Here is a 25,212-nt window from a genome sequence, read left to right as displayed (position 1 = left end):
CTTGTACAATATTGACAGAAAGTAATAAACTTGCTATTTTTGATTACATTGTTTTATTTCTATTAACTAAGGTCATAAAAAAGTAATAATATAATGAAGTCACTGGAAATAATCTAATTTTTGCAAAATGGCCTTTTTGTTGGCTCTAAGTTTCTTCAAAATTTGTCTACCTAAAAAAAAAAAATTGGCGCGATTTTTATAGTCCATTTTTTTCATCTACATTAGTTACTTTTCTTTGGGGTTTGTTCACAATTAGATTTGTTCTGTTTACATAAGGTCGCCTTTTTCATATTGTCTCATTTTCTTTAAAATTATTTGTACTGTGGACAAATTAATAACGTAAGTAAAACAAAAGATTAAATAAAATGGATAAAAACTATTCTGACGAGCGCCTAAAAAATATAATAGACAAATTCTCTAAATGCAAAATTGTAAGTTTTTGAATATGTTGAGTGTAATGCATTTATTAAAATTACAATTTACAAAATATAAATAATAAAAATTACTCAAATAGGAGTATTTTAATGAAAAAGAAGAATGCAAACGATTAAGAGAAGCTAATACAAAACTAGAATTGGAATTGAAAGAAACCAGAGAATTAGCCAAGTCTCAGAGTTGTCATTTGCAAAATACACGTGAAATGATTGGAAACCTTCATGAGACAGTTTCACAGTTAGTATATCTAAAGAGAGATGCAATAAGAATTAGCGACGAAATTATTTCCAAGGACTGTGCAATTTTGGCGTTGGAAAAGGTATGTTGAAACTATCAAAACAGGCCAAAAAAATATTATGCGATATGTATTTTGTCAAAGAGTTTAGACGATATTTAATCGTTAGTTGTTATTTGTTAGACTTATTTGTTAAAATAATATGGTTAAGATAAGTACACAATAAAAAGCAGGCCACTTTAAAGTGTAAAAACAGCTGTATCAATAAAATATATTAATGTATTAACTTTGGTACTATGGAGGACAAAGAAACGATGATTCAGAAACAAAATGAGGTGCTTATGGAGTTACGCATGTCATACGAAGCGCAAATAGAAGAGGTTAAGGCTGAGAACGAGAATAAAAGTAAGTTTTAAGATTTTTTTCATTAAAATAAATGATAATATTCATTATATATTTATTTTGTGATATGTGTGAAGTCGACCAACCCGCACTGGGCCAGCGTGGTTGACTATGGCCTAATCACCCCTAACTTGGGGTAGATGCTGATGATGATGAATATTTATTCATCGTAATATTAACTGAAGGTATCCAGTAACAAAACTGTCGTAAAAGAACAAATTGTCATCCCTCAAATTCACTTTGGTAATGTTATATTATGTGATCGTATATTTTTGTACAAGTGTTTAGAAATTATTTCTGATTTAAAAGTACGACAAATTCAACAAGTAGCCGATACTGAAGTTGCTCAATATAGATGTGCAAACGAAGAACTGAGGAGCGAACTAAACGAAGCTTGGGCTCAGCACAGAGACAAAGTAAGATTTATTTTTTTGTAAAAAAAAAATATCGTTATAATATTTTACATACTGTCACAAGAAATCATTTGTTTCTAATTTTCGTTTAAAAAAATTCGTGTACCCTCAACCTTAACTTTCTTGGAGATTTATATACATAGAATAACTAGAATAATCACTAGTTCAAAAGCCTATACAAATCAGTAAGTATACTTCGAGACCGATGCCTGCTGCTTACTCCGGCTGCGCAGCGACCCAAAATGGGTCTTGGTCTCCGACAAAGGAGGTAGCCATCGCATGCTGTCCTGCGCCATCTCCTGCCAGTCGATTTTTTTATAGTAGATCTTTTGTGTAAGCATTTTTAATTTACTCACACACACATACAGATGAATACCATGGTATTAGAATATGAAGAGAAGATGCAACACAGCGCAGCGCAAAACGCTCAGCTCCAGGACCAGCTGTGTAGACAGAGCGCCTCTCATGACGCCAATATAGACGCCTTCCGTAGGGTGAGTTTAATAGTTTCGCCTACACTGCGTAAAACTGCGAAAAAGATAATAATGTATCTGCGAAATAATGTATAGATATTAGCAGAGCTGGGCATTAACTCGTTAATCCGTTAATCGTTAATTAACGAAATTAACATTTTGCTTAACGGATTAACTTTTAAGTTAACTTCAAAAAGTGTTAACGCTTTTGTTAACTTGCGTTAAACTCAACTTCCGTTAATAAAAGTCCGTTAATCGTTAAATTAGTAACTTGGAGACGTGCTGTCATTTTGTTAAAATTACATGCCACGCCACGCTCGTAAGTTCAACTGTGTTGGGCGACTGTCGGCGACTCGAATGGTGAACGAACGAGTTGATAATTGATATATGTGAAGTTCGCGTGCAAGTGTGATGCATCAGAGCGTCCGGGAAAGACGTGACCAACTGGACAAAATTAAAAGAAGGTTCGAAATAGTATATTTCATTACGAGTATATAAAAGCAAGAGTATGTAATAGCCCACATTTCGAACGCTCTTCGTCCCTGCAATACGCCACTCTTTGAGCAACTGTATTAAAACACTTTTTTACTCGTGCTTTTTCTTTAGCTTTTCCAAACTCGTCCGTTCTCTTTCCCAACAGTCAAAATAATGTCTATTAAAAAGAAAAAAATAACCACGATTTTTACAAAAAAAATCATTGAAGTTTCTATGATTCATGCAAATATTTCTAAAAAGAAGCTCCTAATTTGTTGCAATATCAGATTTAATGATTTGATTCAATGAATTAGGTTAGGTTTCATTTTATTTCATCTCATTAAATTTCATTTTCATTTCATATCAATAAAAATAATCTACTGAAGACTTGGCCGTTAAGGCATAGTTCCCTTTGCCTACCCAGAATGGGTGAAGAAAACAAAAAAAATCTCTGTTTGTATTCTTTTACGGTTGGCGCCATTTTTCAAACAGTTTATTGTGTTTTTATTATTCTATTAAATTGCTAAATTTTTTCGCAATTGTATCAAAAATACTTGTTTAGTACACGTGCGGAACTGTCATTACAACTTGTTCCAACTGTCAATCCTCACCTTCGGCTGCGCCTCGGCTCAGGTAGACATTTGTCGGAACTCTTTGCAATGACAGGCTTTCCGCACTCGTAATGAAATATACTATAATGCATTCATACTTGTCTCTAATACTAATGTGTTGTAGAATGTATAGTCAAATTACTATTTTAAACAAGTGTCGCCACAGTAAGTGTGAAATTAGTATGTATAATTTGGTATGGTTAACTGTTAACGATTAACTTTAACTTGCGTTAAATATTCGAGAATTTAACGATTTAACGATTAACGAAGTTAATTTTTTTATTAACGAATTAACGATTAACGAAATTAACTTTTCGATTAACTGTGCCCACCTGTGGATATTAGAATTGAAAGAATATATTTCTGTTACGCTAGCCCGTAATTTAGTAAAAAAGAAACCGTAAAAAGATAAAATAACTAATGTTAGGTACAATTTAAAGTGCGAAAACACGTTATTTTCTGCATCATTTTTTACCCATGTTACAAGTAATTCCGAACGATCTCACTGCAATTGATGACTCAACACATTGTATTTACACTGTCTCTTCCGTTCTTTCGCTTATTATAAAATAGATGACTTTACAGAAGATAGCGGAACTGGAAGAGAAACTTAAACAGTATCAATTCAAAGAATACTTAGCCAACAATCCACCGCAACACAACGTGGCTGCAGAACGTCCATATTCAGTAAACAGAAAAACCTCTTCTGACCATTTCTCTAGTGATTTGACTCAAATACAAGGAAGTTCGAAATCTTTGCCAAGAAACATTTTGAAAAATCAGCAAAGAACGACGAATGCTATTCAAGTCATGTACAGTGATGTAAATCCTGTCACTGCCAATTCAAATGAGAATAAAGCACAATTCAAAATAACCAAGAAACGTAAACTATTCAACGTAAAGGACTTTTAAGATTTTTAATACCTTTTTTAATATTCTTTACTTAAACTTGTAACAATTCCTTTGTCATAATAAAATTAAATTAAAATTCTCTTTAAAATTCCAATTTATGGGTTTGGTTCATTTTAAATTCAGCATAAATGTTAGAATTAGAAATCATGATATTACTTATAAATCTACTATATTCATTATCGTACTATTTCAGTAAAACATTAAATAAATTTGCACGTTTAAAGCGTCTGCAATTGCAATTCATTCACTTTCACTTCTGTTTGAGAAAACATTCTCAATCGTATCTTCGGCACAAAACTTTTTATCTGAAAATAAAAAATTATCACGATTATTTAATTCTTAAGAAGCCTATATATTCAAAGAATACCTATATATTCAAAGTTAAAGCCTTTTTAGGTTTTCAACCACGTAATGAAAGGTAAGAAAAATAGATAGAATTTATTGCATGTAGCTTTTCTTCTTTCTGAAAAATCGATCTAGTTTCTTATTATTGTTACCATGTATTCTGGGGGTACTCCCTGCAGTTGCTCAATAATGTAAATTCATTTTGCGACCTTACTTATCTTCATTACACAACGTTAACAAATTACAAATCTAAAAAATGATAAGAGAATGCAAATCTGATTTCATTGTTCTTTATTTTGCTTATTTCAAAACTTTTAGTTGACCTTGGTAAGTCCTCAAACTTCAATTAAGTTAGTTGGTGTTTTATCATAATTATATTAATACTGCGATAAAGTACCCTTTATCGTGAAAGTGCCAGAATAAAAACTTGTAAAAGACTTCACCTTCATTTCTGTTAAACGTTATGAGATGTACTCACTTCTCTCTTCTATTCTTGTGGGCGTTTCCTAACTGGCCGATTCAGCAGAAACACCCATCTTGTTTACGTACGTATACCTATACATATGTAGAGGGGATTGTTTTTTATGGAAATGCTGTAAAATTTACCATTTATCATTACCAGGTATAGACCTAGTAATGGTAACGTCTATAACTAAAATCTTTAGATTAAAAAATGTGCAATCTGTAAGAATTTAAAGCATGTAGAATATTATGCAACATCGTTCTTAATGTAAATTGTAATCGCCCTATCTGTTCGTTGCCGTTTCTAATTCAGTCGCTGACACGTGCGTTACGATATTGCTAGAAAAAAAAATATGATAATTACAAATTAGTTATTTCAAGTTACGTCATGACCTTATGTTCTTCTGAAGCGTAAATATAATACGACTAAGACATGCATTTGCTTTCTAGTCATTACCATAAAATTTAGATTTTTATCAAAGACACAAAATTGCTTATTAAAATAATAATCAACATGACAATGTAATGTACCATTTTTAATTTTTAATGGTATGCAAAGAATAAAATAAGTCAATATATATATATATATATATATATATATATATATATATATATATATATATATATATATATATATATATGACGTTAATTAAGTCTACTATGATTGACATAATCAGTAGGTGTAGTGACTGAGAGACTTGTAAGAACGTATTGTCATTGTTTGCACGCATACCAGTCTTTGTATACGGTTAAGTATTTTTTTTATTATAAGGTATCAAACCAGCAAGCGGCCTGAATTCGCCGTAATAGCGAAATGACATCTGCCCATACATAGCACACTTGCAGATGCGTTGCCTACCTTTCATTCGACAGAGGATGCACAAAATTAGATGGTTTAAGAAAAGGGTGGTAAGAGAAAAAGGACAAAAATTAGGTCTCCGGAGTAGTCGTAATACTACAAAAGTAACTAGAACTGTTAATAACTGCTGTACTAAATAGGACTTAAAAATAAATAACATTAACTTCGATGATTAAAAATTGACAAAAAACAAAATACGAGTTTTTGGCGTCAACGAGGCGGTAGATATTTGAACCTAGGACCCGTGAATAATATATACGCGTGGTATATCTATGAATCTACGGGCACGAACACTAACTTGAATGAAACTGTTGATTAATTCATTTTCACCCTGTGGGTTACCATCCGTAAGTCTAATCCATAACATAGCGAACCCTCGAAGATCTCCAGCTACGTTTTTTTTTCTTCGGCCACTAACCAAGAATAACAAGTAACTGGAGTAAAATGTGGCCTTTGTTTTCTTTCATGTACCACAAAATCGTTGAAGGAGTCGCATCATAAATCATAAATAATGATGAATATGACAAAGTTCGTAATTCTAAATCAATGATCTAGAATCTAGGCACTTATATAATTTTCTACAAGCTAGAAAGTGTTGAGTAAACGCTTTCATATAAGCTTGTATGCACTTGTTTTAACTCTCCAGCTAATGGATATGAACGAAAGTCAACCACACCATAATACTTAACGATGATAGGTACTTCGTAAGTGTCGTAAGTGATTTCAATAACATAGTATACGTATGTCGCAAGTATTGTTATATCAGCGTACTTAATAGTAAAATTATATAACATTTAATTAAAATGAACGTTTAATTCATAACTTTATTACGTAGAATTAATGAATTTTAATAATCTAATATAGCTTTAGTGTCGTAATGTTTAATTGTATTTAAAATATATATTTTTTAACTTCTAATAAGTATTAATGAAATTCATCTTTAAAGCCAAAATCTTTTCGTAGTTTAACACGTCTGAATATGTTTTGCGAAAATTGTATTTGAAAAATAAATTAGAAAACTAATTATAATTAAGATGTTATTAGAATGTCTTGAGTCTAAATAAATAAAAAAATATAATCAATAGTTTTTATTATCTTTGGCCATTATTTATCTTATAAACATGATTAAAATATTTTTTTACATAATTATTAGTGAATATTCAGATAATTAGTAACTAATAATTCACACATACTTAAATAAGCGAAAAAATAATTTCAAAATCTCTATGTAGCACACAGCATTGTAAAATTATATCTTTTTGTAATTGGACAAGTTTACAAATCATACCAATTCTGGTGCATTTTGAAATCAAAACTCATTTTTAAAATATATTTTTACAATTCAGATACGTAAACATCTTAAAACTAAACTCTTACAAATTGTATAATTGTTAGGACAACCCAGTCACCACCGAAAAGAAATATTACAGGACAGTTCAATGTTAATGTGGTATTCGATTGCAGCGACACTTGTATTCACACACATATCATCCCTCACTTTCTTTTAGAATAAAACAGAGATAGCAATATGTGTTAATATACGTGTCATGGCAATCGATACCCACCGTTATAAAAATTGATTATGTTTTATTCATATGATAAATGATTTTGATAACAATATGACGATATATGAATTATCATTTTTATTGAACCATTATAGACTACACAACTCATACTTTTGTTATCCAACATTACATAACATAGAGAATAGGCACGTAGTAGTTCAATGTTTACATTGGACACGTGTCTTCACTTTGCCTTGCCGGCGACATCGTTATTGCATTTTCCCTCCAATGCGTCGCTAACGAAAGTGTTGACATAGTCTGTGGTGGTAGCTATCTTTGTTTGTGCAAGTTATAATATTTTTTATATTTTAATTTATATTATTGACGATTGCAATAATATTATATAAAAAAAAACTCTTTTATTGACTGTTTAGCCTCTGACGTTTATGGAAAGTGTAGCCACATACTTTCTTTCAGTCTAGAAGTTGTAGAATGTTGATGATCTTCAATGGTTACGAATAAGTCTATCGAGTGAATTCCAGCTGCAGGAATAGTCGATCTGCAAGTGACCGTACCTCGATAGGTGGAAGTTGTCGGGCGCCGTTTTTGGAAACGGCCGCGCCCAATCTTCATACTCCGGCGATAAGCTTTCGTAAACGCATTGCTCGTATGCCTCTGCCATCCTTTAATGAAAACAAGAAATAGTTAATAAAAATAAATCTGACTAATATGACCTCCCGGGAAAAAAACACAAAATGAATCTTTCGAAAAAAAAACTTATCCGATTTTAAAAAACAAAGTTCATTTATCAAATTTTGGACAAAACATTTCAACAGTTGAAGCTCAGGTTATAATTAAGACTCCGAAATGAATTTCGTAAAGCTAGACTCTATGTGCTATAGGAACGTGTAGTCTTTAGTATGCACAAAGAATAATTAGTATCTAATGTAAACGAAACAGGTCAAGTCGGTGCATAACTCATGCCATTAAACGAACGCATGCAAATTGACGATGGTTGCAAAAATCTACATGTCCTGTTATTTCGGTATGTTATATCGACCCTCAAATTATGGAGAATTTTAACACCCTTTTTATGTGACATATTGAATGATTACTTTGCGAATGTAACATCGCGGGCTAGTTAAAACTTTATTAAGCAGTTTAAACTATTTTTTTTCTATTATAATATTTACTATCACCTTTTAAGATTTACAACATATATTTATTATACATCAAAAATATTTAATTCATGAATTACGCGAACAAACGTTTTGATCACATTTAGAAAGTAGAACTTGTGGAAACAGCGTAACGTTCGCGAATTAGTGCGAAGACTTAAGTCATAGAGAAGCGACGATGGTTATCTAATACGAAGTACGATGCCGATTATGTAGTGACACGGATGAGAGAGTGTAATACGCACCAAAGTAAATTAATTAAATATTAATTATAAAATATCATTATAGTCTATGCAATTCCCTCAGTTAAAAGTCCAAAACAAACCAAATTCACACGATGCATTGTTTATCATTAATGCGTATTTAAACCGTGAATGTTTAAAAACAAATGGGATACAGAACGTGTGACCTGACATATGTTTATTAAACTTGTCTCATTTTTAGTATTGTATTTTTTCCTGCACAGTTATCAAATTAAAAATAAACTTTTTTTTATTTAATGAAACGCGAGAAACGAGTGGACTGTTTTTAATAAAACAAGCACAGGTGGGCACAGTTAATCAAAAAGTTAACTTCGTTAATCGTTAATTCGTTAATAAAAAAATTAACTTCGTTAATCGTGAAAGCGTTAAATTCTCGAAAATTTAACGCAAGTTAAAGTTAATCGTTAACAGTTAACCATACCAAAATTATACATACTAATTTCATACTGATTGTGGCGACACTTGTTTAAAATAGTAATTTGACTATACATTCTATAACACATTAGTATTTGAGACAAGTATGAATGCATTATAGTATATTTCATTACGAGTGCGGAAAGCCTGTCATTGCAAAGAGTTCCGACAAATGTCTACCCGAGCCGAGGCGTAGCCGAAGGTGAGGGTTTACCTTTGAAACAAGTTGTAATGACAGTTCCGCACATGTACTAAACAAATATTTTTATTACAGTTGCGAAAAAATGAAGCAATTTAATAGAATAATAAAAACACAATAAACTCAACTAACTAAAATGTTTGAAAAATGGCGCCAACCGTAAAAGAATACAAACAGAGATTTTTTTTGTTTTCTTCATCCATTCTGGGTAGGCAAAGGGAACTATGCCCAAACGGCCAAGTCTTCAGTAGATTATTTTTATTGATATGAAATTTAATGAGATGAAATAAAATGAAACCTAACCTAATTCATTGCATAAAATCATTAAATCTGATATTGTAACAAATTAGGAGCTTCTTTTTAGAAATATTTCATGAAGCATAAAAAATTCAATGATTTTTTTTTTTTGTAAAATTTTCGTGGTTGGTTTTTTCTTAGACATTATTTTGACAGTTGGGAAAGAGAACGCACGAGTTTGGAACAGCTAAAGAAAAAGCACGAGTAAAAAAGTGTTTTAATACAGTTGCTCAAAAAGTGGCGTATTGCAGGGACGAAGAGCGTTCGGGATGTGGGCTATTACATACTCTTGTTTTTATATACACGTAATGAAATACACTATTTAGAACCTTCTTTTTATTTTGTCCTGTTGGTCGCGTCTTTCCCGGACGCTCTGATGCATCACAGTTGCACGCGAACTCACATATATCAATTATCAACTCGTTCGTTCAGCATTCGAGTCGCCGACAGTCGCCCAACAAAGTTGAACTTACGAGCGTGGCGTGGCGCGTAATTTAAACAAAATGATAGCACGTCTACAAGTTTCTAATTTAACGATTAACGGACTTTTATTAACGGAAGTTGAGTTTAACGGAAGTTAACGAAAGCGTTAACACTTTTTGAAGTTAACTTAAAAGTTAATCCGTTAAGCAAAATGTTAACTTCGTTAATTAACGATTAACGGATTAACGAGTTAATGCCCAGCTCTGAAAACAAGGTATAGTATAGTCCCCCTATACTGAGTAAATATTTGAATCTAAGCTGTATTTGTATAACACCTGTCTGTGTGTCAAAGATATCGATCGTGGATATTAATAATATTATAGAAAACAAATAATACTGTCATCACTGTTTGCTTAATAAATTTTTCCTGAATCATTCGTTGATCGAAGGCTCACAGTAAAGACTACCATTAAAACGAATCACAGTGGTTTTAATATTTTTTTCGCTATCCTGGTAAAAATGAGTTTCTGACCTTGGGCTTCCCATAATCCTTCCGTTATCTTACTTATCTTACTAATATTATAAATGCGAAAGTTTAGATGGATGGATGATTGTTTGAAGGTATCTCCATAACGACTCATATCATATACATATCTTGATGAAATTTGGCACAGATGTAGAATATAGTCTGGAAGAACACATAGGCTACTTACTAAGTATTTTTTTTATTTCCGCGCGGTCGTAGTAACGGACGCAACCTGGTACATTAAAAAGTTGAATGAAAAAAGACGAATGTTTATTATGAGCTGGGAATTCTTCTTGCTACCATAGGTCAATGACAATTATGTTTTATTGTTACATATTTTCATGACGTACAGAGGTCAATGCTAGGAACAAGTTTCTCTGCGTAAACAAGAAACGAGCTAGATTCCCACAGATGCAACTTTCATTTGTAGCGCGCAAAAACTGACGCATTTTCACACGCTGAGTAGCCACGACGACGTATTACGAACTTAAAGACTCACGTCCACACACTATTGAAGTTAATTAAGGCATTATAAATAGGAATTTTTAGAAGTAATCAAAAAGTGGAGCATTAAGGGATATCTTGAGCGATTTTTTTTTTCAGAGCGAGAACCATTATGAGAATTTTTAAGGGTTTTGTTTTCAGAGCGGCAATAGCCTTACGTTTAGTTTTATTTTCGGTTGGATAGAATTTTCCTCAGCCACAATAAAAGTCTTTTGATATTAAATATTAAAAGTACGAAATTGTTTAAAAGAAGTGTACAGATTGATACCGACTCCTGATAAACTTTAATCAATAGTATTTCACATTCGGACATAGCGTTGACTTATTACTCGCTTCGGTACATTTTCGGTCACACTTCAGAGCATCAGCAGGCAAGAAGGAATCGAGCAAATATCATCATGTGTGTCTTTTACCGTGTAAATGTTCGCGTGTTGTATGTCGTCCGTCGCTCGTCAATGTGCATAGTCTCAGGTATTGTGGCTAGTGGCCGTGACGTCGCCCATTACCAACGTCTTTACAATTTACTATACTTAGCATTTTCACTATGGTAACAGGTGTAGCTTAGATAGATCTTAAGAAAACAGGCATCTATAAATGTGATTGAGATAAATTAATTCGTTATTATTTTTGTTAATCACGCTAAACAATGTCGTCTTCGTTTTAAATCTATTTGATTCAAGTATGCTAACTTTACATGCATCTCCTAGCTACTTCTAGGTTATCAAAATACTAACTATCTGCAGTAGTATTTAATATTACTTTCTCGATTATAATGACGAGTCTGGATCATGTTAAATTTAACAGTATCTAAACTCATCTTTACGCCAATTACCTATAGTAAAAACCACTAATTAACGCTCAGCAGAGTTATTAGATCGAAAAAGAAAATACATCAAGAAATGGTTTTTAAGTTATTAAAAATTCCTTTAATGATACAAGATAATTCAGTATTGTATTCTAAATATAACTTATAGATAAAGGAATATTTTTAAAAGAAATAGTGCGTGAAATATGGAAAAAAACAGTTATGAAACAATTCTACTTCAATATATCAACACTTTATGAATTCATTAAAAAGTTTTAATATTCATTACAGGTCACGCAATAATTGAATGACGAATCAGTTTGAGCAATAACGAATTCATATTGAGTACAAACCTGGAGGTTCTTCTATGCTTGTTGTAGAGGTTCGCCATCATGTAGTCCGGCGGGTGATGTAGTGACATGCGTGGTCTATGCGTCATGTAATCCGGAGGAGGTGCATATGTGTACGGTGTTTCGTAAACCATTGGATGATGCACATACAAGGGCTCGTCTAGGTACATTGAACGTCTTCGATCAGCTGCAAAAAAAAACATGTAGTTGTAGGTACTATATAACTTGCATATATGAAAAATATTAAAGTAGGATCTTTATTCTGGAAAAATAAAAGGTAAATATGATACTGCTGGTAACTGCCGAATTTAATATGCATTAATCAGTATGATATACAGTCTTTGCCTCTAAGTTGTCTATTAATACTAACAGTCTACTAATAAGTTGTAATAGTTTATTTTTCTATTCATTTATGCCAAGAATGTGTTTGAGCCTTTTCGCAGTGATCATGTCTACCCACCATTTATCGCTGCTTTTTTTGTAAGGTTACTAATATTTTACAATTATGTTATTAATGGAAATATGTTAATAAATAGTTTATAGTTATTATTTAAACTGGAGACGTTCAATTGACGGTCAATCTGGATATTTACTAATTTGAAGAAAGAATTTCGAAATTAGTCTTCGCTAAGTCCTGAAATTAATTATGCTCTAGTTTGCATAACGGTATGAGGCTTAGGCCCTAAATAATTTAACGAAAGGTATAACTGGATAGAACCTCGGTCTGTCTGTCCATAGTGCGATAACATCTGTGCACTTGCGTACCGATGCATGCATTCTTAAAAATATTTCGTAATTTTAACAAAATATAGCCGAGATAAGCTGGTCAATGAGCTAATTATTGTAAACAAACAATTAAATTTATATTTTTGGCTTACAATATTAATTTAGGTAATTTATGGATACTTACGAATATGTCTGGTATTGTAAATCGGCATATCGGGGTATTCCGGTATAGCTATCTTCGAAGACTTTCGTCCATGCATAGGGTATACCGGTATATCTTCGGGTGGAACAATTCGTTTCATAGGCGACGGGAAATCTTCCCCAGAATCGTAGTTCTTGGTGGGAACATAATAAAAGCTGGCGCTGACTGGTTCGCCGGCGAAAGAATTCATTAGATCACCTTGGCTGGATTCCGGGCTATCTCCATGAATCATCCCAAACGCGTCGTTGTCCCACGGGTCGAGGTACAGTCGGCGATGAGATTGTGGCGATTGGTCATCATCACCTTCGCTGTCGAAGTCCACCGCCGCCCAATACGGACTTCCAGTGTGTCCAGGCATCACTAACATCTAACTCTAACTGAATTTGTTTAATGAACACATTTACCGTGCCGCAACGACGGTCGCTTAATTTGAAAACATTACCATTAATACGAGTTTGCACGTCCTATCCACACATGGTCTTGTTTGTAATTTATGGCCACACGAAAACACTAACATCAATTCTTATCACGTAACGTGAGAACGTTAGGCTCTAACTATGAAACTGACGGTAGACGGCGACGCGGCACGCGTGCGCATTCGCAGACGATTTGCCTTCGAATAAGCGTGAGCAGCGAGCCAATTCTTGTATTTGCTCGTCCACGGCGTTGGCTCCTGAAGATGCGGTGATGTTTAGAGAGGAATTATTGTAAACTTACGAGTTAACAAGCGAACTTTGAAAGCGGTGTATTTTTGTCTTGGCTGCTTTAAATATGCGCATGCAAATAGACTTCTCTTTCGATAAGCCTCTGTAGATTATTTATTATTGTTCCGCATTCTATCGTATACAAATTAGAAATTTGTAAGTAAGTACATTGATATGAAATATTGTCCTTACAATTTTTTTTATATAATAGTTATTGTGTTATTGTCTTAATGTTGTATTATTACACTTAATTTAAGTTATTCCTTCTTGTTCTAAATTAAGTTATTCAGAAACGCTGTTACTTAAACCCGATAATACAAATTATTGATATCTTGAAAATTATTCGATCTGAATTAATGAAGTAATGAGTACCAGTACCAAAATTTTTTTCCAACATTTATGTACTGGAAGAAATCTTTCTGAAGAAAGATTCTGGAGAAAGATTTCTCATAATATTAAGAGGTAAGCATTAAGCAGTAGGAGTTCTAAGATTTGAACTATTGCAGTTTATGCGTCTCAGATCTCGTGAGTGCTGTCGAGGTACAATGTATTATAAGCAAAAAAAAAAATAAGTTTGTTATAAATTCTTCCCTAAAAGAAATTCTAATTTACTAAAGGGTTCGTAGTAGTTTTCTAAAACAAATAATTGTTTAGTATAATTTTTGGTTGAAAACGGAAGAACCAATTCCGTCTTTAACATATTTAAAATATTTTTGGGACTGGCAACAAATTTGATTTTCTAATTTTCTTGTCTTTATTCGCGCCAGAAATGCGTTATGTGTCAAAGTTTTATGTTGATGAAATGAATTTCTTTACATAAAGGATTATCAGTTCTAAACGAGTATCAAATTTAAAATTATAAGTACGTATTCATTGTTTTAGCTGGTGTTCAATGCGGCAATCAGTTTTTAATACGGAGTGCTCTCATTGAATATGTGCCGGTGCTGAGTTTATGAATATGCTATATCTGTTTATACCCATCTAGAATATTTTTTTCCATAGAAAACTGTTTGTATACACATATTAACAAATTAATTTATTTTAAAACATCGTAGCCATGCCTGAAGATATAGCAGTTGGTCCAGATTTAGAAAGAGTTCTCGAACACCTAGACGACTTTGCTCTAAATGAAGCAAATTATAAAATTATACAAGATGCCTTAGAAAAAAGTAATAAAAACATAAACGTGACAGTGTTGGAGCGACTGTTAGACATATGTGTACGTGACCTTAAAGAAGATATGAAAAATCCATTTCAAGCTCTTAATGTTTTGAGTGCTTTGTTAAATAAAGTCAAGGTATGTAACTGTTTCATTGAGACAAATTTCTTAATTTATATTGTATCTTTGTCATAAATTCTTGGGAAACGAGGTGTACATTTTTTTTTTTTGGGCAAAAATGAAATATGCGATGACTGTTTTATCTGGTGTTCTATTTTTCTCCAAACAGCTGCCGAAAACAAAAATGTATTACATTATAATATACCCTTTCAGACTGGAAGCATTCATGAAATACCAAATCTTGTGCCATCTGCTAATGCAATTTTACATATAATCAAAACAACAGCTCTGTTTAATAAAGTGGAGGACTTGAAGGTGTTATGTTTTGAAATTATTCTCTCCTACCCTGACAATGTGCTGATTACTTTAGCTGTGGATCACTATATTGAGATTATTGAGATGCTCAATTTGTATTGCCATCAAAGGATACCAATGTCAATAAGATTGCAGGTTAGTATACTTTCTCATATAACATCACACCTGACATTAGGCAATCATTATCAATAGCTGCAACAAGGTAATTGGGGGTGCCTTACCTACCTTTAATGAACCATAGGTAATTGGAGGTGCTTTCCTTACCTTAAATGAACCATGAATATGACAAGCAGGATATCTATGGTATCTCAGGATTAATGCATAATTTTTAAGTAGGTAAAAGAAACTATCCATATCAAATAACAATAAAAATGTCAAGGATAGACACAAATAATGTTACAGTATCTTACATTATATGGGACCTTCATAACAATCATATCTGTGTTTTTTGTATTTCAGGCTATAAATATAATTAACAAGTTATTAAAAATATTACCACCTGACAAAAAGGCAACATTTGTGACAGAGGGTATTGAGATTTGGTTCTCTAAAGTTGTGCCAACAGTAATGGCCTTTGCCTCAAGTACTACTGCAATAAAGAATACAATGCCAATAGATACACTTGAGATGCTCACAGAGGAACTTATTGCAGTTGATTATTCTGACAATCCCACCTGGCTTGTAGTTTTAGAGTGTATTTATACACCACAAAAGTATGTATAATGACATAATTCTTTAATTTTTAATATATTAAAATTATGAAGTATCTTAAGTATCTACTGTTAAGTAGAGTAAAGATCATTAAAACTGTAATTTCTCATTTTTTTAAATCTTATTTTTTTATATTAACACTTTATTAAATGTATTGTAGGTATCCAAAAATTATGCAGAATCTATTAGAGGCTGGCAATGAAATGTGGTATAGACTATGGATAATTTTTACAAAATTACTTAAGAGCCAAATTACAAAGAACATGAGCTCTTTTGGTAGTCCCATTAACTCTATGCTTCCAGTAGTAGAAGCTGCATTTAAAATGAACGTGAAGAATAGATGTAGAGCATTCCAATGCTGGAATGCTTTGATTGACAATTTTGCGGTTGAATCTAATGAGCCATATGTGAATAAAAGACTGAAATTGCTTATAATACCTCTAGCATCGAACAATGCTAAAGTCGAAGAGACTGCACTCGCTAAACTGAATACATGGTTGCATCTAATTAGATGTTTCGAAAGTAAAATTATAAATTTACCCTATATAGCTTTATTGCCATTTTTGTACTTCTGTTTTGGTAAGCCAAGTGTAGGTGACAAGCCCGTGTCCGCACCTGGGTTACTTACAGTTAACACAAAGCGACAAGTCCTTCAAGCTTTCTCGATTATTATAGGACATAATAATTGTGATTGTATAGTAAATATGCCTAAACTTAACAAAAAAATACTCACTAGTGATTTATTAGTTGAACATTGGAAAATTTGGACGAATTCACTCACCGTTACAATCAGAATATGTGTGAACGATAGCAGTGATTCTGTGACACAACACTTCAAATGTATTTGGAAATCGTTCATTGCGGCTATTTCTGAACTCCCCGATTGTACTACAAGATATAATCTATTCTTTGAACTCTTGAAAATGCTACAAGTGTTATTACAGGTGGGTTTAAATTTTAATTGAGATTTTACTTTTCAGTCTATTTTGTAAAAAAAAAATTCTAGCTAATGATAACAGTCAAACAAACTGCAAAAAAGAATTACTAAATGCATTACCATTTTATTTGACTCAAAAGGAAAAACACATTTCCTATTACTATGAATTCTTCAGTAAATTATAAAATTATGATTGAATGTTTTAATAAACTTTATTCTCATTTCAGTGTCACCGTTGTGACAGATTGTCAGATTTGGTATTTCACATACTGACCAGTTCTATACTTGATCACAATGATGTAGTTCAACCCGTGTTCCAACTAGGAAATGGACAGAATAATGCAATGCAGAGTCTCATTTCTATATTGTTGAGTCCTTCTCTTGACTATGTTTTTTCAAGGTATGTTTTTAAAGATATAAAAAAAACCCTTAAAATTTGGTTATTCATAAAATATTGAAAATGTGTTGTACATTCCAGTGTAGTAAATAATTAACTTTCTGACTAGTTTCAGTATAAATTGTATAATGTTAAAGTGTTACAAGGTAATCGAGTCACATTATGTATGGATATTGAAATTGATATATAAATCTATGAATAATCAAAATGTTTAATTATAAAATAAAAAAAATATATATTTAATCTATTCCAGATATGATATAAAAGAAATCGTCATCAAGTTAAAGCCACTAGCAAAGTTTATTGTTCAAAAATATTTAAAGCAAGTGACGGTACAATGTTTGAAAGTTCCACTTGACAAAAACAACAGCCTCTTGCTATGGACAGCGCTTGCTGAAGCCATTTGTGAACTGAAATGTGCAACATCTGTTGATATTTTGCATCAAATGCTATTACTTCCCTTAAAGTTTGATGTAATGAGTGTTTTTACATCAGTAAGTATATACTTTTTTATTTTTACATATATTTTCTTTCTATTCATAAAACTTTTTTTTTTGTACACAGGTGGATATTTCTATAGAAGCATGGTTTAAATTATATTATTTTGCAAGCACTTTAGTTGATGAATGTTGTATTGATAATGACATTTGCGAAGTTATCGATAATCGAGCTATTACAGGAACTTCAAATAAATGTTTTGTGTTTAAAGTTTCACTAACCATTTTGAATTACAGGACTCGGAAGAATAATGAAAATGGTAAGTAAAAAATGTAATTGAAAATATTTTTCTGTAGTAGAGATTGCCAAAAAAAATGTTATTTTTAAATTTTCAGATAATTTAATTTGTAAGTGTGCAGAAACTTTACAGTATGCCACAGATGATATAATATACTCATCTGTGGAAAACAACTTACCACTTCTTCAGAATACAATTATTTCAATGGTCAATAAAGTCACCAAAGAAAATGATAAACAATTAGCTAAAACAACAGTTTCGATTGTTAATAATATTCTAAAGATGGTAACCAAATATTTCAAACAAATTGAAAAGGTAAGTTGTCCTGGATTAAAGCTAGAGTCTTTATAAGTCAAAATTAGTAGGAAAATGTATTTGCAACATGTCTTTTTTGTTTTAGGATCTTGACCTCGCCAATTTTATTATAAAACTTCTTGAGCCATTGGAATTATTGTTTGAACAAGAAGTTTATAGTACACTTAAACTAATAATAATCGATGAGTTGAAAAAATTCAGCAAATGCTTTAGTGCTAAAGAAAAAAGAGTTCACACTATTGTAAATAAAATTATTGCTCAAAAGAATGGAACGGCAATGGTAAATTCTAATGATATATCAGACGAAAAAGACAAAAGTCCTGGTAATCAAGATAATTTCACTGAACCAGAAGTTAAAACTATACCTAAAAAGGGAAAGAAAAGAGATTCAAATATAATGGATACAGTTGTAGAAAACGGAGAGGAGTATGTTGTTGTAAATTCTAATTGGAAATTTAATCCAAAGAAACTGACCGATAACCAGAAAGAAAAATTTAAACGCACAAGAGAAGATATACCTGCTTTATATCAAGATTTATCTCAGTCTCAAGATGAATTCAAAACAGTTTATAGAACAAATTCTGTTGATTCAACATCAGCTAGCAAATCTAACACTGTAGAAAACAATGTTGAATCCTCAATACTAAAAAATATGCCATGTTCTAATGTTGTGCCAACAATTATTGAAAACATTTTGACTGAAAGTTCGAAAAAAGATAAACAAGAAAGTACAATCTCTGACTCCACTGAATCTAATTCAAATATTAAACAAGGACAAAATATTAAAAATTCTAAAACACCTCGAATAGCAATAAAAGATAGAGTTTTTAGAAATGTAAAAAATTTAATTGAAAAATCTGGTTTGCAAAAAGATGATTTAAACTCAACAGTCAATGAAAATCTTCTATTAACACCTACAAGGAAAAAGCCTGTTGATAATAATCTTGTTAATTCTGCGCCTCCAAAAATAAATGCAGAGAGACCTACACGAATAAAAAGAAAGCCTAAGAAATTGGAAGATCACAAGTTATCCCCACTTAAGAAGCGAAGAAGTTCTCTGAATCAAAATAACTCTCAAAGTATAGTTCCTGAGCAAAAAGAACAACAAAATGAAAAATACTTTGAAAACGTGGAAAAATCGTTAGATGGTGTTTCAAAACTTATAGATATACCAATAGACAACGGAACACAAAATGAAGACGATGTTGACAAAAATTCTGAGCGAAATATATCTAAAGAAGTAACAAATTTCGAAGCAGTTCAAGTAAATAATAAATCTTCAGATATTAACGATGCAACTGAAAAAATCTCAAAAACTATTGATTCAGAAGCTGACACAACTAAACGTTTAAGAAGCGATTCTCCGTCAACGATTGAAAGTACAACGACAGATACAGTGATGACAGATCCTTGTGATGCAAATGTTGACAAAAACAATGCCACCCCAGATGCATTGCGTAAAGAGGATGGCACTCCAAAATCTACTAAAAAAGGTGGTAGGAGAGTATCTCGCATTGAGAAAGTATTAGCTATTGACATGGTTGAAGGACATCCATTTTTAAGTAAACAATCTGCAACTAGACTTACTAGAAAAACGATTGAAAGCAATGCATCTATTATTACGAGAAAAAGTATTGAAAAAATGAATAAACTAAAATCAAGTAAAACTTCAACCAAAAATGATACGAAATCAAAAGAAAAAATTAAGGCAATATCAAGTTCTAGTAGTGATTCAATAGAAGATTTAGGCACATCTCAATCTCAAGATATTATAGAGAGTTCACAAGATTCTACAATATCAACGATATCTATTAAATCAGGAAAGAATATAAATAAAATACCTATCGTAGCTTTAGAAAATATTAAAGAAATACGTAAATTAGGAAAAACTTTAGAACCAAAACACGATGTTGAACAATCTGTGTTCCTAGATACACAAAATAATGTTGAAGTTGTACAAAATACACTAGCAGCTGAAAACAATGAGGATATTGAATTATCTCGAAACAAGACTGTACTTCAAGAGATCACAAATGACATAACAGCAGAAATGGATACAGAAGTAGCGGAATATATAACTAGTTCTGATGAAGTTACAGAAATAAAAAATGATAATCCCATTTTAATCATTAATTCCGAAGAAACATGTAGTGGAAATGATAGTCAGGGAACGGCAAATGCTGATACACAGCCTCAAGATCCGGATCTTTTACTTGATGATATAAATTTATCCAACTTACCACTGCAATCTACAGTATCAGATGATAGCTGCAATAACCAAAATGAGACAAAAACACAAAATGAAAATTCAATTCCTTCACAAAACAAAGATGACGATACTTACTGTTCTCCTTTTAAAGACGAAGTACAAAGGAAACAAGACTTTATGGATAGTACTTTAGAGATATCTCCGATCAAAACATTAAGCCCTATACGGGAAGAACAAAAATCATTAACTCCAGAAACTAGCAACGATTTCGTAGTCATTAAATTATCATCACCCGTCCAAAGTAATGGTGAACCGTATAATAATTCTAATTCCCCTGAAATATTCACAAACGATAAAATATCTCCGGATAAGAGAGATCAATCGCCTCCTAGAAATGGACCCATTTTGAATAATTCGAGTCCCAGTTCTTCGTTGTCTTTGAAGAAAAACCGACCCCAAGTGAGATCCGGTAGAGCAGCGCAAATGCTAGAGTTATGTGTACCTGAAGGGATGTCTAATTTTGGCGACAAATTTTCGGAGCCCGAAGAAAAAAGGTCACCGGCTACAAATATGTCTGCAAGGCGAAATTTACGAATCATGTATAATTCTGCGAGTGACAATAGTGAACCAAGTGATGAGACCGAAGATAGCAGTTCTTTTCTTAAACTGAAGAGACCTGTGCCCACGGCTGAAAGCAGTCCTTCCGGACCTATCTTAAAGCGAAAACTACATGACATTATTGATGACACCACTGTCTCTCCAGCTTCTAAAGTAAGTTTTATTTTTCTGAGTTCTTCCAGATTATGTTCTACATCTGTGCCAATTTTCATCAAGATCCGTTCTCATTCATATAGTAGTATGATGTTGATATTAATCATGTTGTTTGAACCAAATAAAGTTTCAAAACTACCCTCGTTATTTTAAATGTAATAATTCCTTTATTTCAGAGAAAAAGGGTGAGTTTTCATGATCCCCCAGTTTCGACAACAATTTGCGTGAAAAAATACATAGAACCATGCGGTATTCGTTCCCCACAGAATTCTATGACGAAGCGTTTAGAAAGACAAGCTCGCGTTCCCACTAATGCAAAATCTCCAAAGAGGCTAGATACTGTATTCAATAATGTATTAAGATTAGAAAACGTTTTGACAAAAACTGTAGAAAGTTTCGCGGAAAATGATAGAACTAGTTCAAATGACAGTGAAATGAATTCACTTGAAGAAACAACCATAGATGTGGCAAATGCGACTGATTTGAATGACACCGAACCAATTTGTCCAATGCTTATTAATTGTAAGGATCCAATAGACAATATTGTTGATGAATTGTCACCAATAACTATGAAATCCGCACTTATAAAAGATTTAGAAGGAAAAGTGACTACAATCAGTGATTTAGCTAAATTGTCAGAATTAGAAATTAACAGATTAAGTATTAAATCACCTAAAGTACACGTAGCAAAAAGAGTTTTAACTGAATATGCGAATAAAATAAATATATCAAATGATGGATTCCCAAAAATTAAAGAATATAAAGAAGAACAAAATACTATTGTAATATTGGATGATGAAAAAGATGAGTTGAATAATAAAATAGATATAGAAGTACAGACAGAATTGAATTCATCGTTAGCCTCAACTCAGACAGATGCTGCGGAGACCTTTAGCAGTGAGACACAAACTGTACAATCCGGAGAAATGACTACGTCATATTTGATTGCATCTCTATCCAAAGTAAGTAGTTTAAATATTATTATTTCTAAAATATTTCGTAAAATATCAACTTTAGTTAATTTTAATGGAAAAGAGAAATTATATTTACAAACTAGTGGATGGCCGCGACTTCGTTAGGAATTAAAAAAAAAGTAGCTTATAATATGCCGGTGTGTATACCTTTCCGTCAAAGTTCCGTCAGAATCGGTACATTCCGGAGATAACTCGGAACAAACGTTGCCTTGCGGATAGACATACGGACATAGTTAAAAAAATTGATTTTTCGTTATCAACTACGTAAATACATCACGTGTATCAAATATGTTTTTTTTTTTCGATATTACTTAAAGACACTACAATTTTATTAATGACTTATTCTTGACTTAACCAGAAAGCTGTATATAGCTACGAGGAAGTTATGACTAAAAAAAAAAAAAATTGTGTGTTAATTTTTTGATTCTCTCTTTAATATTATTTGATCCATACTCAATTTATTTTATAGTTCCTGAATGAATTTATTCATATGAAATTACTTGAAAAGATGATCAATTTAATTTTAACAATACCTTTTATTTTTGCAGAAACCGGACTTTATCAGTCAGTTATGTGAACATCTCGACGAATCTTCAAAACAGGAGATAGCAAAGAAATTACCTGTTAATTCTCTAACAGAAACATTAATTAAAAAAGTTGATATTCCTAATTCCTACGACACAGTTATTACATTATTGGATCATCACAGAAATATATCACCAAATGGGACTTTATCGGAGATACAAGATTATTTATGTACCAGGTTTAGTACTAAAGATTTAATTCAATTATGTAGTGAAATATTAAAAAATGTATCTGATAAAACAAATTAAGACAGAAAAAAATAATTAATTTTCTGTAATTAATTTATCAAGACTCATAATTACGTTTGCGCGTAAAATAATTTATGTTTATTTTTGACACATGTTTCGATGCATAGTTATACTTTTTTTTTTGATTATGACAATTTAAACTTTATCAGAACTTAAATGATTGTGATGGCAATAATTTTTGTTTAATAACAAAATATGAGACATTTTCGATAACTAATATTTTTAATAACATAGTAACTTTTTGTTACTGTAACTACGTTCAAATGTTAAATGATTATTTAATTTAAATTTCCTAATCATTATAATTAAATAAGATATACATATAAAAGAAATAATATTGTACACCAAAATAACATAGCGGTGTGTTTTCGCTGTCTACATTGTATAAAAACAAGTTTTTTAATACAAATGTAACGGGAGTAAGAAACACATGTTGAAAAACATTTTTGGTGTTGATGCTATTTTATGAATTTATATTAAACCTGGGTTTTGGCGCTCTCTAAAAAATGGTTAATAAACGAAAAAAGAAAACGTGTTCATATTCAAAGTGTACCTGAATTTTTTAACAATTTTATTAACTTTTTAGTAATCTTAATAAAATTATTCATAACATAAAATCAAAGTTTTACACATTTTAAATAACTTTTTTTAATTTTTTTTTCGAAAACACATCTTAAACGCACTTAATCATTTTTCAAAAATATTTTTATTAGCTTTTTGGCGAGCTTCTTGTTTTGATTGCATCTTATACAAAAACACGTTCTAAAAAACTTAAACTACCATTCAATAATCAATCTATCAAAAGTGTTAATGTCGAAAAACAAATAATTTGACACTATTATATTCCAATCAGTGATTTTTTTTTAAATGTTGATGATTTAAAAGTAATCTTTTATTTTAATTTTTTTAGTTGTATTATTTATGGACAGTTTTCGATGGTATTTTCAACTTAAACTGATTAACCATATCCACCATTACTCAGATTAGACTTATTAAAAATTAATACACGCCATTCTTGTCCAAATCAAAAATTTTATAAACAACGCGTAAGCGTGACAACGCAACCTGAAAATTACTTAGGTATGTTATATACTTCATATATAGTCATTTTTAAATATCTTGGAGGCTAAGGTCTGTTGCTACGCAATGCCCTCCTCCTTCATCCCGCTAAACCTGCTAATCTGAAACATCTGTATTAAACAAGTAGTTGCCCGCGACTTCATCCGCGCGGAATTAAATAAAAATATCTAATAAGAAATTTAGCTTATTGCCACTCGGAGATATAGCTTCTCAACAGTAAATGAATTTTTATATCGGTTCAAAGTTTCGGAGACTAACATACAACTAACAAACAAACTATCAAATCTTTTTTTAATATGTAATGTTTAGTGCAGTGATTCTCAACCTTTTTTTTGTTGCGGCACATATTTAACGATTTCAAAATTTGGCGGCACACAATGAAAAAGATAAAAGTTATTTACTTACTACAAAACACTGCATAAATACTTTATCAACTGTATACAATTAATTGTATCTATATGACATTTTTAGACGCTAATTTTTTTTTTCAACTATTTTTCTGTCGGCACGGTATTTGGCGGCACACTTTTGAAATTTGGCGGCACACAAAAGTGCCGCGGCACAGTGGTTGAGAATTTAGTGCCTTTATAATTTTATGTATGTTGTCATTGCTGTAGCATAGTTTAGTATATTTTTGCCTTATTGTGATATCCCTTCCCCTAATAATATATTTGTCGATTTACGGGATTCATATTCAAAGAGGCTTGTATATATGTTTTTCTATTTATACAGTAAAATTAACTCGTAGTCTAACATGGATAAGTGAGAGTCGAGTTTAAGTCGATAAAGTTTTCTCTCTAAGCCGAGTTTCACTTATCTGTATTAGCTGTATCTTATCTCCTCATGACAGATTCAAATTTGATTGTCAGTTAAAGATTTTTTTTGTTTTTTTCTTATTTTTATATTTATAACTAGGATTATTCCTAGTTATAAAAATA

General features: G+C 31.7%; 3 protein-coding genes across 3 annotated transcripts; 2 read left to right on the top strand and 1 right to left on the bottom strand.

The window, feature by feature from the left end:
- Window positions 1-365: 365 nt before the first annotated feature.
- LOC106720139 lies at window positions 366-3,955 on the top strand. The gene is made up of 6 exons (XM_014514720.2): window positions 366-431; window positions 515-754; window positions 973-1,075; window positions 1,382-1,488; window positions 1,854-1,979; window positions 3,629-3,955. Exons 1-6 carry the CDS (start codon window positions 366-368, stop codon window positions 3,953-3,955), a joined length of 969 nt encoding a protein of 322 aa, XP_014370206.2.
- Window positions 3,956-7,557: 3,602 nt separating this feature from the next.
- LOC106720225 lies at window positions 7,558-13,732 on the bottom strand. Its single transcript, XM_014514818.2, has 3 exons — window positions 12,996-13,732; window positions 12,089-12,272; window positions 7,558-7,809 (listed from the first exon to the last, which is right to left on the bottom strand). Exons 1-3 carry the CDS (start codon window positions 13,378-13,380, stop codon window positions 7,632-7,634), a joined length of 747 nt encoding a protein of 248 aa, XP_014370304.2. The 5' UTR covers window positions 13,381-13,732; the 3' UTR covers window positions 7,558-7,631.
- A 757-nt stretch (window positions 13,733-14,489) lies between these two features.
- LOC106720383 (telomere-associated protein RIF1) lies at window positions 14,490-23,249 on the top strand. Its single transcript, XM_014515063.2, has 12 exons — window positions 14,490-14,579; window positions 14,773-15,014; window positions 15,210-15,446; window positions 15,771-16,024; window positions 16,183-16,966; window positions 17,187-17,359; window positions 17,610-17,850; window positions 17,921-18,113; window positions 18,190-18,407; window positions 18,493-21,387; window positions 21,564-22,349; window positions 22,910-23,249. The coding sequence occupies exons 2-12, from the start codon at window positions 14,775-14,777 to the stop codon at window positions 23,192-23,194; spliced, it is 6,306 nt and encodes a 2,101-aa protein (XP_014370549.2). The 5' UTR covers window positions 14,490-14,579; window positions 14,773-14,774; the 3' UTR covers window positions 23,195-23,249.
- Window positions 23,250-25,212: the final 1,963 nt, after the last annotated feature.

Source organism: Papilio machaon, chromosome 4 (assembly GCF_912999745.1).
Source record: "Papilio machaon chromosome 4, ilPapMach1.1, whole genome shotgun sequence".
Taxonomy (NCBI): domain Eukaryota; kingdom Metazoa; phylum Arthropoda; class Insecta; order Lepidoptera; family Papilionidae; genus Papilio; species Papilio machaon.
The sequence above is the reverse complement of the archived record's forward strand: the minus strand, read 5'-3'. Positions and strand labels throughout refer to the sequence as shown.

Excerpts from the sequence above, each read along its gene's own strand:
- LOC106720139 (XM_014514720.2), top strand. The coding sequence starts at position 366 with ATGGATAAAAACTATTCTGACGAGCGCCTAAAAAATATAATAGACAAA. Across the intron at positions 432-514 it reads AATTCTCTAAATGCAAAATT|GAGTATTTTAATGAAAAAGA; the intron begins GTAAGTTTTTGA and ends TTACTCAAATAG. Across the intron at positions 755-972 it reads CAATTTTGGCGTTGGAAAAG|GACAAAGAAACGATGATTCA; the intron begins GTATGTTGAAAC and ends GGTACTATGGAG.
- LOC106720225 (XM_014514818.2), bottom strand. The coding sequence starts at position 13,380 with ATGTTAGTGATGCCTGGACACACTGGAAGTCCGTATTGGGCGGCGGTG. Across the intron at positions 12,273-12,995 it reads TTACAATACCAGACATATTC|CTGATCGAAGACGTTCAATG; the intron begins GTAAGTATCCAT and ends TTTTTTTTGCAG. Across the intron at positions 7,810-12,088 it reads AAGCATAGAAGAACCTCCAG|GATGGCAGAGGCATACGAGC; the intron begins GTTTGTACTCAA and ends TTTTCATTAAAG.
- LOC106720383 (XM_014515063.2), top strand. The coding sequence starts at position 14,775 with ATGCCTGAAGATATAGCAGTTGGTCCAGATTTAGAAAGAGTTCTCGAA. Across the intron at positions 18,408-18,492 it reads ATTTCAAACAAATTGAAAAG|GATCTTGACCTCGCCAATTT; the intron begins GTAAGTTGTCCT and ends TTTTTGTTTTAG. Across the intron at positions 21,388-21,563 it reads CTGTCTCTCCAGCTTCTAAA|AGAAAAAGGGTGAGTTTTCA; the intron begins GTAAGTTTTATT and ends CCTTTATTTCAG.